Source organism: Mustela nigripes, chromosome 13, assembly GCF_022355385.1.
Source record: "Mustela nigripes isolate SB6536 chromosome 13, MUSNIG.SB6536, whole genome shotgun sequence".
Lineage (NCBI taxonomy): Eukaryota > Metazoa > Chordata > Mammalia > Carnivora > Mustelidae > Mustela > Mustela nigripes.
This window is the reverse complement of record NC_081569.1, coordinates 115,133,282-115,146,907: the sequence shown is the minus strand read 5'-3', so window position 1 is coordinate 115,146,907 and position 13,626 is coordinate 115,133,282. Positions and strand designations below refer to the sequence as shown.

The 13,626-nt window shown below is 51.5% G+C and overlaps 1 protein-coding gene across 1 annotated transcript in view; it reads left to right on the top strand.

The window, feature by feature from the left end:
* The window catches only part of SLC24A4 (solute carrier family 24 member 4), a 162,321-nt gene extending 151,558 nt beyond the window's left edge, over positions 1 to 10,763 (top strand). Inside the window, exons 14-17 of the mRNA XM_059373497.1 lie at positions 3,580 to 3,694; positions 7,415 to 7,527; positions 7,957 to 8,022; positions 9,182 to 10,763. Of these exons, the coding sequence (XP_059229480.1) occupies positions 3,580 to 3,694; positions 7,415 to 7,527; positions 7,957 to 8,022; positions 9,182 to 9,334 (447 nt within the window). The 3' untranslated portion in view covers positions 9,335 to 10,763. The remainder of the gene's footprint in view (positions 1 to 3,579; positions 3,695 to 7,414; positions 7,528 to 7,956; positions 8,023 to 9,181) is intronic.
* Positions 10,764 to 13,626: the final 2,863 nt, after the last annotated feature.

Here is a 13,626-nt window from a genome sequence, read left to right as displayed (position 1 = left end):
CTGCAGATTCCTGGATGGATACAGCATGGCGCCAGCCTTCAAGGCAAGAGTGGGGGCGGGAGATGAGATTCTGAGACCCGCTGCTGCTGCAATGGGAAGAGGAATACAGCAGGGTAGTGGGGATGCTCTGGGAAGATCTCTGGAGGGCTAGGCCTATTCCCCCTTCCTTTCTGGGACCCCTGGGGGAATGTGAGGGAGACTGGAGTCAGTGGGAGATGAACACAAGGCAGCCTTCATTGTAACCCCTGCCAGTAAACTCTTTCAGCCTTGATAACAACAACAGTGGGATAGGTGTTTTTACTTTGTCCGTTTCACAGGTGAGGCAACTGAGGCATCCAGATTGAGTAATTAGCCCGGCTGCACAATTATCAACTATTATGGGATTAGTTCCTCAATCAGTGAGTTCTAAAGTTGGGCTCCTGAGTTCATGATCTCAATGACTATCCTCAGCTGTTCCTCAGTTTCTTACTGGAGTTTTCAGAGGCCATTTGCACCCAAGTTTTGCAGGCAAAGAGGCTTTGCCATAGCTCCTTATAAGCTCCACTGGCCACATGTGACAGCTTCCTATATAAACCTTTCATTGGCCAGAGCATAGGGGTGGGGCAGCAGTAAGCAGGAGGCCCTTTCCCCTTGCTCTGGGTACAACCCTGTGGGGAGGGAAGGGCCGTGGGGTCACATAGAAATGCATTTGAATCCTAGACCTCCCACATGCCAGCCATGAAGTGCCGGCAGGTGGCTCAGCCTTCATGAGCCACGGTCACCCCTTCTCCAGAAGAGGGATGGCCATCCCTGTCTCACAAGGTCACTGGGAGGAGAGAAGTCTCTGCTCAGACATTGTGGCCCTAGCTGGCAGGATGACAGATGGATAATAACTGTCAATAGCAACTGTTTTCACCATGAGATGCAGCCAGTTCTACATCCATGCTTTGTTCAGATCAAGGTTAAAATTCTTACACATGCCTGTGTGTGTGTGTGTGTGTGTGTGTCTGTGTGTTTGGGGGGGGCATGTGCACATGTGTATGCCTACTGGGGTGCGGGAAGAATTGAAAATAGCTACTCTCCAACCTCCCAAGTGAAGGACAATCAAGGATCACAAAAACGATGCCTTACATGAATCGCACTTGTAAATTGACATCTTTCTGAGTAAGGTTAACACCAACCCATCTTTATATGTGATAAAAGGATCCAGGGAATTCTCTTACTGAAGTGCATGCCCCAAACAACACGGCAAGGAGGAAAAAAAGTATTTGCCTGACATCGAAGGAGTAGGTATGGGAATTAGGAAAGATCAAATTAATGTGAATGGGGTGAAACGTTTCCTCCAGTTACTGGAAACAGCAGTATTAGGAAATCAGCTCTGCTCATTCTCTGTGAGGACGTTTAGCAACACTCACATCCCCCCACACCTTGACTCAGCCCTCTTGTGCTGCTTAAAGCAGAGAGAGTCATGGGGGCAGCTTAGTGGGGGTCACAGGATCTGCTTGGCCAGGGCATCCTTACTTTTGGCTTTGAACTTCAGCCCGCCTCAGTTTGGGGGAAATGGAATGACCCTGATAGTAGAAATTGATCAAGACAATAGCACCCCGTGTTAGCCCTCATTTGGGGCCACGAGCTTGCTTTCCTTGTGCCCCAGCAGAGGCCACCAGGCAGCAGTGATGTCTCACCTGCCCACCCCTTACTCCTGTCACCTTTTGGATCTCTCACCCCTAAGCCTTCAGAGAAACTAATTCTTGAATGTCCTTGTGAAAAGGGAGGGACCTTGGAAAGGGATGGTCCTGTCCAGCACCTTTGCACAGTTGGGGAGACCGAGGACCAAGAAGAGGGCCATGGCTTCCACAAGGTCACACAGATAGCCCCAGAGCTAGGACTCAGGTCTGCTCCCCTATCTGGTGCTTAAGTATCAACTGGACTCAGAGGGCCCAGGGCTGGAGTCCAGGGCAACGCAGCACCCAGGCAGCATCTCTAGTCTGAAGCACCCTGGATAGTGCGTGCGTTTGTACACACACATGCACGCACACACACCCATAGACCTTCCTTTTGTTCTTCCATCTTTCAGCTTCTTAGCCAGGTAGTTCAGTGATTTAATGGGGGGAAATGGAGGCATCCCCCACAATACCAAAACAACCCAGGCTCCTGTACAAAGTCTGGCATCCCCCGTGGAAAGCATGTCAGCCACGGCCTGGTTGGACTTGTGAAGATCTTGTTCGTGGACTGAACACTATGGATGAGTGGCTCATTTTTGCCCTCCTCGGTGTCTGAAAGAGAAAAGAAACCTACATCTGTGACCATCTTGCTCAGGCCAGGCACTGTCACCTCACATTTTCTCAATTAATCTTTATTAGCAGACCCATTTTAAAGGTGAGGAAACTGAGGCTCAGAAAAGGACACCAGCTTGTCCTAAATCACACAACCATTCACTGGGATTGGAGCCACCCATCGAGATGTGAACAACCCCAAGAGGTGCCACGGTTCCCATTTTAGAAGTGGGGAGGCAAGCCAGAACTAATGAGGTTATCCAAATGCTTCTAGGGCTTTCCATCTGGGTGCTGCTCAGGGCTCCAGCCATCTCTGGAGCATCAGGCATTTCTCAGTAGAGCGTGTGACTGCGGATTAAGATCCTTCCACCTGACCATTCTATTTCTTGGAGCTTATGCTAAGAAGTCAGTAAGATAAGGACCCCAAGTCATACACACAAGGTGCATGACACTGAGGTAGGAACATGGCCTTTAGAGTCAGCAAGACCTGGTCCAGAATCCCTGCTCCACTGCTCACCACCTTCTGGCCCATGGGCCATGCCACATCACCTTTCTGGGCCTCAGTTTCCCTGGGCATAAAATGAGTGTAACCGCAGTGCCCCCTCACCAGTGGGTGGTGATAAAGGAGCACCTGAGATTGTGTACACAACATGCCTGGTAGAGTGCCTGTATACAGTAAGTGCTCAGTACATGTTACTTACATACACTGAGGTCGTGAGAGCAAAGAAAGAGACCATGTGGCTATGGGAGGGTGAGAGATGGGCCATACATCCATGCCCCTGAAACCTATGCATTGGTTTAAAATCATGTCAGAGATGACAATGGGAGGTGGAAAGGTATCCATAGCATCTTAGTACAGGAAACGGGAACTTGCTAACTGTATACTGACAGCATAATCTGACTCTGGTTTTTTCCAACAAATGCACTGAAAGGATGGTCAAGGATATATTCTAAAGCAACAGTTTTCAAGTGTGGTTCCCAGACCAGTAGCCAGAGGGTCCCAGCCACCTGGGAACTGGGTAGGAACATAAACTCCCGGGCTTTACCCCAGGCCTCCTGAATCAGAAACTCAGGGGCATGGGGGGCAGGGGGTGGGGGAACAGCCTCCCAGGGGCTGTTCCATGGGCTTAGAGTTTGAGAACCACGGGCTGACAGTGGTAATAGTGGTCATGTGTGGGTCTTGTTTCATTTCCCTTCAGTTTCTAAATGTTTTAAAACAGCAACTGGAACAGCAGTCCTACGTTCCAGTTGAAAGCCCTCAGAGTCAGCGAAGGTCCTTGGTGTTCTTCCCAGAGTTCACGACCCCTCCCCCACTCTTCTGCAGGTGACTATTATTGGATACACACTTGGGATCCCAGATGTCATCATGGGCATTACTTTCCTGGCAGCGGGCACGAGTGTTCCAGACTGCATGGCCAGCTTAATTGTGGCAAGACAAGGTAAGGGCCATGCACTGCCCCCCCCCCCCAGCTGCGAGCACCACCAGGCAGGCCCCCCCACTCCTACTGGGGTTAGAGTTCATGGCCCTTCAGACTGGTAGTTCTTACGTCATGCTATGGAGCCAGCGGATGAGGGGAAAGCATCATGCATCAGAGCCCATCTACGGAGAGAACATGACCAAGATGAACACCTCCGGATCTCTAGAAGCATTTGCTTGTGCAGACTAGGATCAAAGGAACTTGTTCTGGAATCACTAGTGTGACATTAAACGGTGCTGAAACCCCAACTTCTTCCAGCAAATATAATAGTAATGAGAAGTCTTCTGGTCCCAGGAAGGCAATGGGGAAGGAGCATCTTGTACCTCCAACTGTTTTCCTATTCTTAAGATTCTAGAACATGGATACAGGTTTGGTTACCTGGTTGGTTGGCTGGTTAGTGGTCTTTCTTTGGGGCTCACCACCTGACATGGGTTAATAAGCAAGGGAAGGAGTTCCTGTGTGCTCTTTAATGCAGAACAAAAGCCCCGTAAAGGGCTGACCTTTGTTGATTGTGGTGTTTCTGCTGATGAGGTCGCAACCCAGCATGGACCTCCACACATTTTCCTCCACAGATGTGAGTGTGAAGTATGGGGGGGGGCAGGCATTGGGGGCCAATAATAGTGACACCTCAAAGGAGACGAGAGGAAAGAAGTGCCCAAGGAGAAAGTGGGCTCCGGAACATGGAAAGTGACATTTTATTCCTCCCAGGTTAGGAGAAAGTGTTGACCGGGCTAGGGGCAGATGTCAGTCAATCCTGAGAAGACCTGCGATGCGGGGAGAGAAGTGTAGGAATGTGGTTGTCATAGGTTGGAGGCTTGGAGAGAGTGGGGACGGTGGGGACAGCAGCTGAGGGGAATGGGATTTAGTGGAGTGACCTCTGAGGTGAGTGTATTCACTTCCTAGGGCTGTCATAACCACACCACAATGGGGTGGCTTAAAACAAGAGACTGTTGCACAGTTCTGGATGTTAAAAGTCCAAAATCGAGGCGGCAGCCAGGCCACACTCCCTCCAAAGGCTATAGGGAAGGGTCTGTTCCAGGCCTGTCCCCCAGCTTCCAGGGGTGGCCGGACAGCTTAGAGCTGCGTCACCATTGTCTCTGCCTCCGTAAGCACATGGTGTTCATCCCTCGGCCTGTGTCTGTATCTGAACTTTCATCTCTGTGCAGTGAGGAATGGGAGCGTTGCTGGGCACCAAGGGCCTGGCTGTTGTTCAGTGATATCAGCTTGGCTAGGCAGGACTCCGTCCCACCAGCTCCAGGGACACATGTACGAGGGATGACATGTTCTCCCAGAGCTGGGGTTGCTAGGTGGATGCAGGGAAGGTCAAGAGGGGGCAAGAGAACGGGCTGTTGAAACAACCGGCCCTGGAGTCCTGGCTGGCTGGGGGCTGGGGTCATGATGCTAGAAGGTGAAGGGCTGGGGGTGGGGGATGAGGTCAAGAAAGGGAACCTGGGCTAAGTGGGGTTCTGAGGGAGGAATCCTATCAGAGTGACTCCTGTGGAACGTGGAGCCACAGATAGTAAGCGAGGGCAAGATGCAGGTGGAGTGCCTCTTCATGAAGGTGACACTGGGGTCCCTGGCTAAGGACCCAGCAGACAGGGTTAAAGCATGGACAGTATCTTCCTGGCAAAAGGCCCAGAAACCTCTGCACAGAATCCGCTGCCCCAGCAGACCACGCCATGTGCTCTAATGCGGAGATCCTGCATCCTAGGCTCCCCGACGCCTCCCAGCTCCAAGTGTGGTCCAGGCTGGTGGCCACAGCATCTCGACCAGGGAGCTTGTAAGAAATGCAGAATCTCAGGCCACCTGCGTGGCTTAGTCGGTTAAGCATCCGACTCGGTTTTGGGCGCAGGTCGTGATCGCAGGATTGTGAGATTGAGTCCCGAGTTGGGCTCCGCAGTGAGCTGAGCATGGAACCTGCTTAGGAGTCTCTCTCTCTCTCTGCCCCGCCTCACCCCCCACTCCCGCTAAAATTAACTAATTAATTGATCGATGAATTAATTTGAAAAAGGAAACGCAGCATCTCAGGCCTGCCCCAGACCCACTCAGTTGGAACTTGCATTTCAGTCAGGCCCCCAGGTGAGTCTCATGTTCTTGAGAAAGGTTGCCCTGAGGTTCCTCCATACGCAGCACCTGTGCGCCTGTGCACCCGTGCAGGGCAGGAAGCCTGGGGAATCTGAGGAGGCCTCCGCCTCTCCTCTCAAGCATGGGTCACCTGCATCCCTCCTGACCTGCTGAGCCAGGGCTGCGTCCTCCCCAGAGGCGAGTAACTGCCCCAAAATAGCTGTTGCATGTCCCTATTTTGTTCCAGAGACTGATATCCTGGGAGGGTGATGCCCCAGGGTCAGTGCCAAGATGTTAAAGGCACTCAGCACGACGCTGAGACAGAGGGGGGAAGAACATGAGGTCCTTGAGGGAGGCACTGTGTCCTGGAGGACTGCAGGTGACAGCAACAGGACAGGAGGAGGGGGTGGTCCAGCTCCCCACCCCCACCCCTGCCGGGCCGGTGCTCAGGCGGCCTCGAACCAGCTGTCCAGGTGCCAGGCTGAGCGGCTGCAAGCTTCTCAGGAACCCAGCAGTCTTAGGGCTGCAAGCTGTTACCAGCTCGTTCATTGCACACGCTCTTGTATTCGTCCCGGGTTCTGATGGTCATGTCAGCGTAAAGCTGGATGGCCAGGTTCAAGCAGATGGCACCCAGCAGGAGTCTTATCTTCGCAAGTTTGTTTTCTAACTTGTAATACCCCTTGAGCTGTTAAGTCCCTCGACTGTGTGGCTAGCATGATTCCGGCCAACTGGACAGAATGCAGAGGAGGATGGTGAGGCCTCTAGGCTCTAAGATGCTTCTAGTCTAGTTGGGAGAAAAGAGTTTATTTACCCTGCAGAAGGCTCTAGGGCATGAGACCTGATGCCTCATCCTCTGAGCCCAGGTGGTGAGGCCATCACCTGAGCCCCAAGGACACATCCTGGCTCTGTTTGAAGGATGCTGGGCCCCTCCCAAACTGTGTGACCTTGGGCACGCCCCAAGCCTTGGTTCCATCATCTGGCATGAGGACAACACCTCGGAGAATTCAATGAGGTGAAGCACATAGTGGGTCCTCGGAGAAGATCAGCAGACAGGCCGGGCAGGAGAAATGATGAAGGGTCCAGTGTTCCTTTCCCAAGGCTGCCATAACAAAGTAGCACAAACAACAGAGATGTGTGGGCTCATGGTTCTGGAGGCTAAAAGCCCAAGGTCAAGGTGTTGGCAGAGTTGGTTCTTCCTGAACACTGTGAGGGAGAATCTGTTCCAGGCCTCTCTCCTTGTCTTAAAAATGGCCATCTTCATGTTCCCTCTGTGCCGTGTCCAGGTGTCCCCTTCTGAGAACAGCAGTCATATTGGATTAGGGTCTACCCCGATGGCTCCTTCTAAGCTGATGATCCCTGCAAAGACCCTATCTCCAAATAATGCCACATTCTGAGCTATTGGAGGTTAGGACTCTAACATATGAATCTTAAGGGTCATCTTTCACACCCCAGGAGGCCCCCCTTATATGGAGTGGACTTATACCTCATAGGAAGCTTCTGAAATGTGGGGTCCATGAAGAAGGAACTCCTTTCTGAAGAATAGCACTACTAGGACCCCAATAGGGGTCTCCGGCCACCTAATCTCCGTGAATGACACGCATCAATTGTCTACTTTAGGCCTTGGTGACATGGCAGTCTCAAACACCATAGGAAGCAACGTGTTTGACATCCTAGTGGGACTCGGCATACCGTGGGGCCTGCAGACCATGGTCATTAACTATGGGTCCACGGTAAGCTCCCTCCCCCCACGCCTTATAAGCCACAGGAACACCAGACACAAGCCCTTGATGGGAATGGATTGTGTCATTGGCCCTGTCCCAGCAGAGAGCCCCCATGGAACGCACTGCCCCCCTCTCCTTGGCACCCTGGCACCCATTTTCCAGGGTTCCTCTGGAACGGCCTGAGGGGCACCTATTCGGGGAAGCCCCACGTGCAGCCTCCCCACACCTTTGCTCACGGGCATGCGCATCCACTCCTCATCTGTTCCCTCACACGGAGTGGAGACTTAAATCCACGGTTAGCCAACCGACCCCCACCATGTACGCCCCATGAACACCCACCAATGCTTTCCAGAAGGAATACACTGGGGTGCCCTAGGCTCTCAGGACAGGGCCCTGAGCAGCCCCGATATTCAGGGCACATGTGTTTGTTTTTTTCAGGTGAAGATCAACAGCCGGGGTCTGGTCTATTCCGTGGTGCTGTTGCTGGGCTCTGTGGCTCTCACAGTGAGTCTTTGTAGTTCTGGAATTGCCCTTTGTTCCTTCTGATCCTGCCTTGTCACTTCCAAAGTCTCTGAAACCCCCCTCACTTCCCTTGGGCCGTGAGGGCTGACAATGAGAAAACACAAACTCACAGATCCCTCCGGACACAATGTGTGCCAAGAATATTGGCATCCGCCACTATATTTTTCCCTCAGTGACTAAGTCCCCAGAGCAAGTAAACAACATCGCTGGGTCCCCACTGCCCCTTCCGTCTTTCCTCACTCATGCCAGGAGGAGAGAAATTTCCCCCGCCTACCTGAGCTGACAGAAGGCGGTGAAAGAGGGGGTATGACTCTTGGGCCTCAGGGCTGGCACAAGAGTACTACTGAGGCCACCGTCTTCCACGCGCCTGGGCCTGAGTTATACATTCTGTAACTCTGCCTCTGCTTATTTTATTCAGTCCTCATGGCCACCTGATGAGACCATCCCCATTTTGCAGAAGAAATTGAAGCCGAGAGGTTAATTACCTCGCCCAAGGTCATGGGGGTAGGAAACGGCAAAGCTGGGATTTGAACCCAGATTGTTCTGTCTCCACAGAGTCCATGGCTGTGCTCTGATGGGGTAAATGTGACCCAGTCCTTAGGAATCTGGATTAGGAGACAAGAAAGAAAGGCATGAAGTGTGGGAGAGTCTAGAAGGAATGTAGAATGAGGATGTGCTCCAAGCCCGTCTACACACACACACACACACACACACACACACACACACACGGCTAACACACCAAGCTCAAGTTAACCAGGCTGTGAGCCAACAGATGCACTGGAACTTTTGCCTAAGAGGAGGCAAGTTCAGCAGCAAAGGGAGGACTCCGAGAATGTCCCTTGTTGTCCCAAGAGAAGGTCTGGGCAGGAAGGCTCTAGCTGGCAGAAGGGGCCTTGAGGACACTTGGGTCCCAAGGAAGCAGTGTGCCTGCTCAGAGCCCACAGGCCTGGAGAACTGGCTGGCCCTTCCATCAGACAGGTCTTCAAGCCCATGGGGCTCCGTCTGACCAGACCACGGGTGTGCCTTGCAGCACCACTCTACCCTTGTGCACATTTTGGAGACAGTTCTGGGGTCTGTAGTATGTGTCTAGTTTTCCAGGGAAAATGCCTGGGAAACTGCATTCCATCCTCTGTCCCTCCAGGTCCTCGGCATCCACCTCAACAAGTGGAGACTGGACCGGAAGCTGGGCATCTGCGTGCTGGCCCTCTACGCCGTCTTCTTGTGCTTCTCCATAATGATAGAATTCAACGTCTTCACCTTTGTCAACTTGCCCATGTGCCGAGAAGATGATTAAAGGCACTGCCCCTCCAATCCCCTGCCCCGGGAGCTGTTCTGGACTCTGGCACCGGTGTCCCTGCTCTCTCCCTGTCCCCCACCGCGAACCTCTCCTGCCTCGGTGGTCGCTGTCTGTTCTGCCACATGCTGGAAGGAAGAGCCATCGTGGTCTTTGTCCGGGCGTGAGCAAGGCCACTGGGTGTCCTTCTCCTCCTCCTCGGAGTTCTGCCCTCCGCAAATGAGGCAAGATCCAGGGGGCACCGTCCGGGCCACCTGACAGACCCCTGAGCGGGCAGCCACAGGGATGTGGCGTGTGCCTCGCCTCTCTCAGACACTTTAGTGAGGACTTCTGTGTGCAATGTGTCTTCCTGTCGCCAGGTGGCCTCGGAAGTGAGGCGGCTGGGAGAACGTGAGGTCCCTGGGGGCCAGTGCAAAGCAGAAATGTCACTCTCCAGTGTCACCTCTGGGCCAGAGGGAGTGAGTCCCTCCGGCCTCATATGCTCCTCAGGCCCTCTGACCTCAGCTGGAAACACTCACAGTTTGGAGGGGTCAGGGCCTTACCCTGCTGAGGGTTTTGGGGGGCCCCCTAAGGACAAACATTCTGCCCCTTTCTCTGGAAAACTCGGAAGCATGGAAAGAGCGTCTCACAGCCAGAAGGAGGGAACACGCGTGAATTTTTCTTATCACTTGTATTGAGGCGTTCAGAGACTGAGCAACGAAATATTAAAAATAAAATGTCCTATAGATCATCATACTTGAAAAAAAAATCGCATTCCATACAAAAAGGTCATGCTGGGGACCAAAAAGGTAACCATTCATGGAAAAAACGAACCCTATGTGTATCGTGTTGCACTGACACTGAGACGTTTGGTTTGGAATGTAGAAAAGCGTGAAAGACTAACATCGATCTGGGTGCTAATTCAGAGACACAGCAGAGATGCTTGCCTGGACCCATACATTCCAGACCTTCCGTGTGATGCGGCGCGACGTCCGTGTGGGGTTTTCGTTCCTTTGTTAAATGCTCTCCTCTCATAAGCTACCCTGTTGCAAGAGTCGATTGTCTCTGTGCCCAGCAAATTTCATAGCCTGCTGAGCTGGAACGAGCATGCCACACGTAATAGGTAAGAGCAAGAAGAGAGATTGCCTAAAAAACAAAGAATCACCCTCAGTTCCCGGAGGCAAGTATGAAAACCATAACTTGGCATTTTTTAGGGCTGGGTTTCTTGAGCCTTAGAGTTGGCTGCCTGTGAAGGGCCAAGGATGGGAGGCGGAGTCACGAAGAGATAGAAAAAATATTAAACAGTTCTCACCTGCTTCGTAGCTCTCAGATCTATATTAAAAAGATTTATGAACACAAACCATTCGTGGTTTCTGAAAAGAAAGCACAATTCATTTTATATAGAGGGTTTTTTTTCTTATTTTTTTAATATTTCTATTGCAAAAGTCTATCGGAGTTGATGCACTTTTAATAAGGGGGTATTTTGCACAATGTTTGGGAACTGCCCCGGACAGGGTGAGGAAAGAAGGTTTTTAGCGATTCACCAAGGATCAGTCGTGGGTGATGAGCTGAAGATGCAATAGGTAATTCCTTCCCGAAACCCAAAGGTTGTGACCTGAGGTGGAATTTGTTGCTGTGCCTGCTAAGGCCTCCTGAATTTCAGAAGGAGGAAGTGCTCACGTCTGTGTCCTTTCAGTGAGCACAGCCTAAGACGGGAGGGAACTCGGTCACCAGGCATCTGTTCTGGATTCTATCAGTGTTAGTAGCTACACCGTACTAAAGCTCCTCTATTGTGTCTCTACCTAGATCGGGCTCAGTGGTCTTCAAGTTGAGGCTGAAGGTGATTTTCCTAAGAAATTAGCTCAGTGGGAGGCCAGGGAGTCAGTGGGATCATTGGTATAAACTTGACATGGCCAGAACTGCCCTTTGATGTAAGGAGGGATGATTCTCCCCGCTTGGGAGAGGTCACATGACTCTAGGTCAATTCTCAGTAAGTAGCAGACCAGGAGCCAAGCTCCCAGGCATCACCCCTCCCTGGGCAGCCAGTGGGTTGGCCATCCTTGGTGGGGGGCAGGTAGAGACATAGCCTTGCCCTTGTGCTCAGTTCTCATTGTTTAAGTTAAAACTTCAGCAAATATTTAATTGACTCCTGGTGGCCCAGCATAGATCCTAATAGCTGTCCCTCTCCAGTGTCCCTGTTTTTTTTCCTGATAAAGACAAAAAGATATTTTTAACTACAAGGCACAGGCCACGTGGACCCTGATGATGTCTGTGCTGGTGTTCACGTCTCTGAATCCTTGTGTGGCTTTCAGAAAAGCATCCTAATTACCTGCCTCTTCCTTCAGTAGGGTCCCTTTGAGATGACACAGTATCCTACAGTTGCAGTTTGAGAGTTCAAAAAAAATAGTGTTTCTAGGACCTAGAGCACTCCTGCTGGTGAAATTCTCTTTTGACTCTAATGTGCCAATGTAACTTCCTTAAAGGATCTATGTATTTATTGTATCTAGGAAACTATATGTAGACTGTAGGTGAATAATTCCCTTTTTTAACTAAATATTTTTCCATCACAAGTTTAAAGAATTGCTTAATTAATTAGGCCTTCATTTTCAAATAATACTTTTATCACTATGCAGGATTACATCCTTTATTTTATTCCCGAAGCTAATTAGCATGAGGTAATGACTCTGCTTCAAAAAAAAAAAAAAAGGCAATAAAAAAAAATAAATTTAGCTCTTCTCCTTGGGAGCAGAAAAAAAAAAAAAATGAACCATGGTACTGAGATGGAAAATGCATGTAGAATCAATAGCAGGTGGTTCCTGCCCTTTTCTAGTCTGAAATTTGCCCTTACCAGCTCAAGCAGGGACAGGATTGTTAGGTGTGCAGTGTCTAAAAGCCTGGCCCTGGAGGAAGGTTCTGGGTTAGCTGGTGGGAAGACTCATGGTGAAGGGCACGACAAGCAGGACAGGGCAGAGTCATTATCCTTCCCAGAACCTGCTAGTCTCTGAATCTCACCCATGTGCACAGACCTCGCTGCTCATTGCCTGCGCCCCCCACACACCTGTTAGGGCTACGTCTTTGTTCTTCCTGTCAATCCCCTGCTCTTACAGACCCAAGCAGTTGAGAAGGCAGAACCCCCCTAGAGCCGGGTTAAACCAGGTGGCTGGCATGCACGTCACTCTAGGGCAGTCCTGCAGACCCCAACCAAAGACCCCCTCCTGGGCTGCCCAGCAGTCTAGGTCCCCAAGAAAGAAACTGACCCTTCTCTTCCCTTTTGATGAGGATTGCAAGCCTGACCACATCAGCTGGAGCCCAGCCCTCAGGGAATGCCGGACTCCATACACAGGCTGGGAATCTGGGAAGAGTGAGGGCGGCTGCTTGCCTGCTGCCCTTCCGTCCTCCTAGCATTTCTCCTGCCGGAGTCCTAGGGCCCCACCCTCTCCTTAAGGTGGGGGTGGACAGAGGTGAGATGGGTGAGATGGCCTGGGGGAGGGTCAGTTCTGCACCACCACCACCCCCCGTTACAGATCTCTGGGTGTCTTTCTCCCCTTGGGACAGTTAGCAGATGTGTCCAGGGCACCTGAGAGGGATCACATCTTGGCAGATTTGTGGCCACGTTGTGCTCATAGAAACTTCCAGAAATTTCTGAAAATGCTCTCTGGGCATCTCTTGGGTGGCAGAAAATCCATCATTCCCCCCCACCACCACCACCACATGCACCCAAAATGCTGCCTCCCTGACCCCACCCTCTCTATGTGGGTTCATCCAGAGTGGCTGGGCCCTCACCCCCACCAGGTGTGGACAAGTGCTGCCCAGCTCTTCTGGTGGCTGCAGCTGATCACCTGGCAAGGCTCCCTTCAGACCTTCTGAAAGCACAGAGAAGGGGCCCCTCCAGCACTGGTGAGCCTTTCCCACTGCACCAGTCATGTGGGCAGAACAAGACGGTCTTTCCGTGGACCCATCCCTACAAGGCAGAACGCTCTAGAAAACGTTCCCCAAAGGGCACAGACCATAGGGGCATGGAGTTTTCAAAGACATTTAGATTGCTGTATTTGCTTCTTAATGAGGAATCTCAGGCTGGGAGACTAGCTTTGTGTCAGGCCATCCCTCAAGCCTGGGAGCCGGCGGGAGAACATCCAGCCTGTTACAATGCTGCCTAACACTGAGGAAGCAGGTGTCGGCATAAAATCAGGAGAACAGGGGCTTTTCTCCCATTCGGCCACCTGGGTGGAGCAGCTTTTTCCATCAGACAAGGAAGCCAGCTTGCTGGTATTAGAGCTTTGATACTGTGTGGAGATTTTTTTCTTAATTCTAAT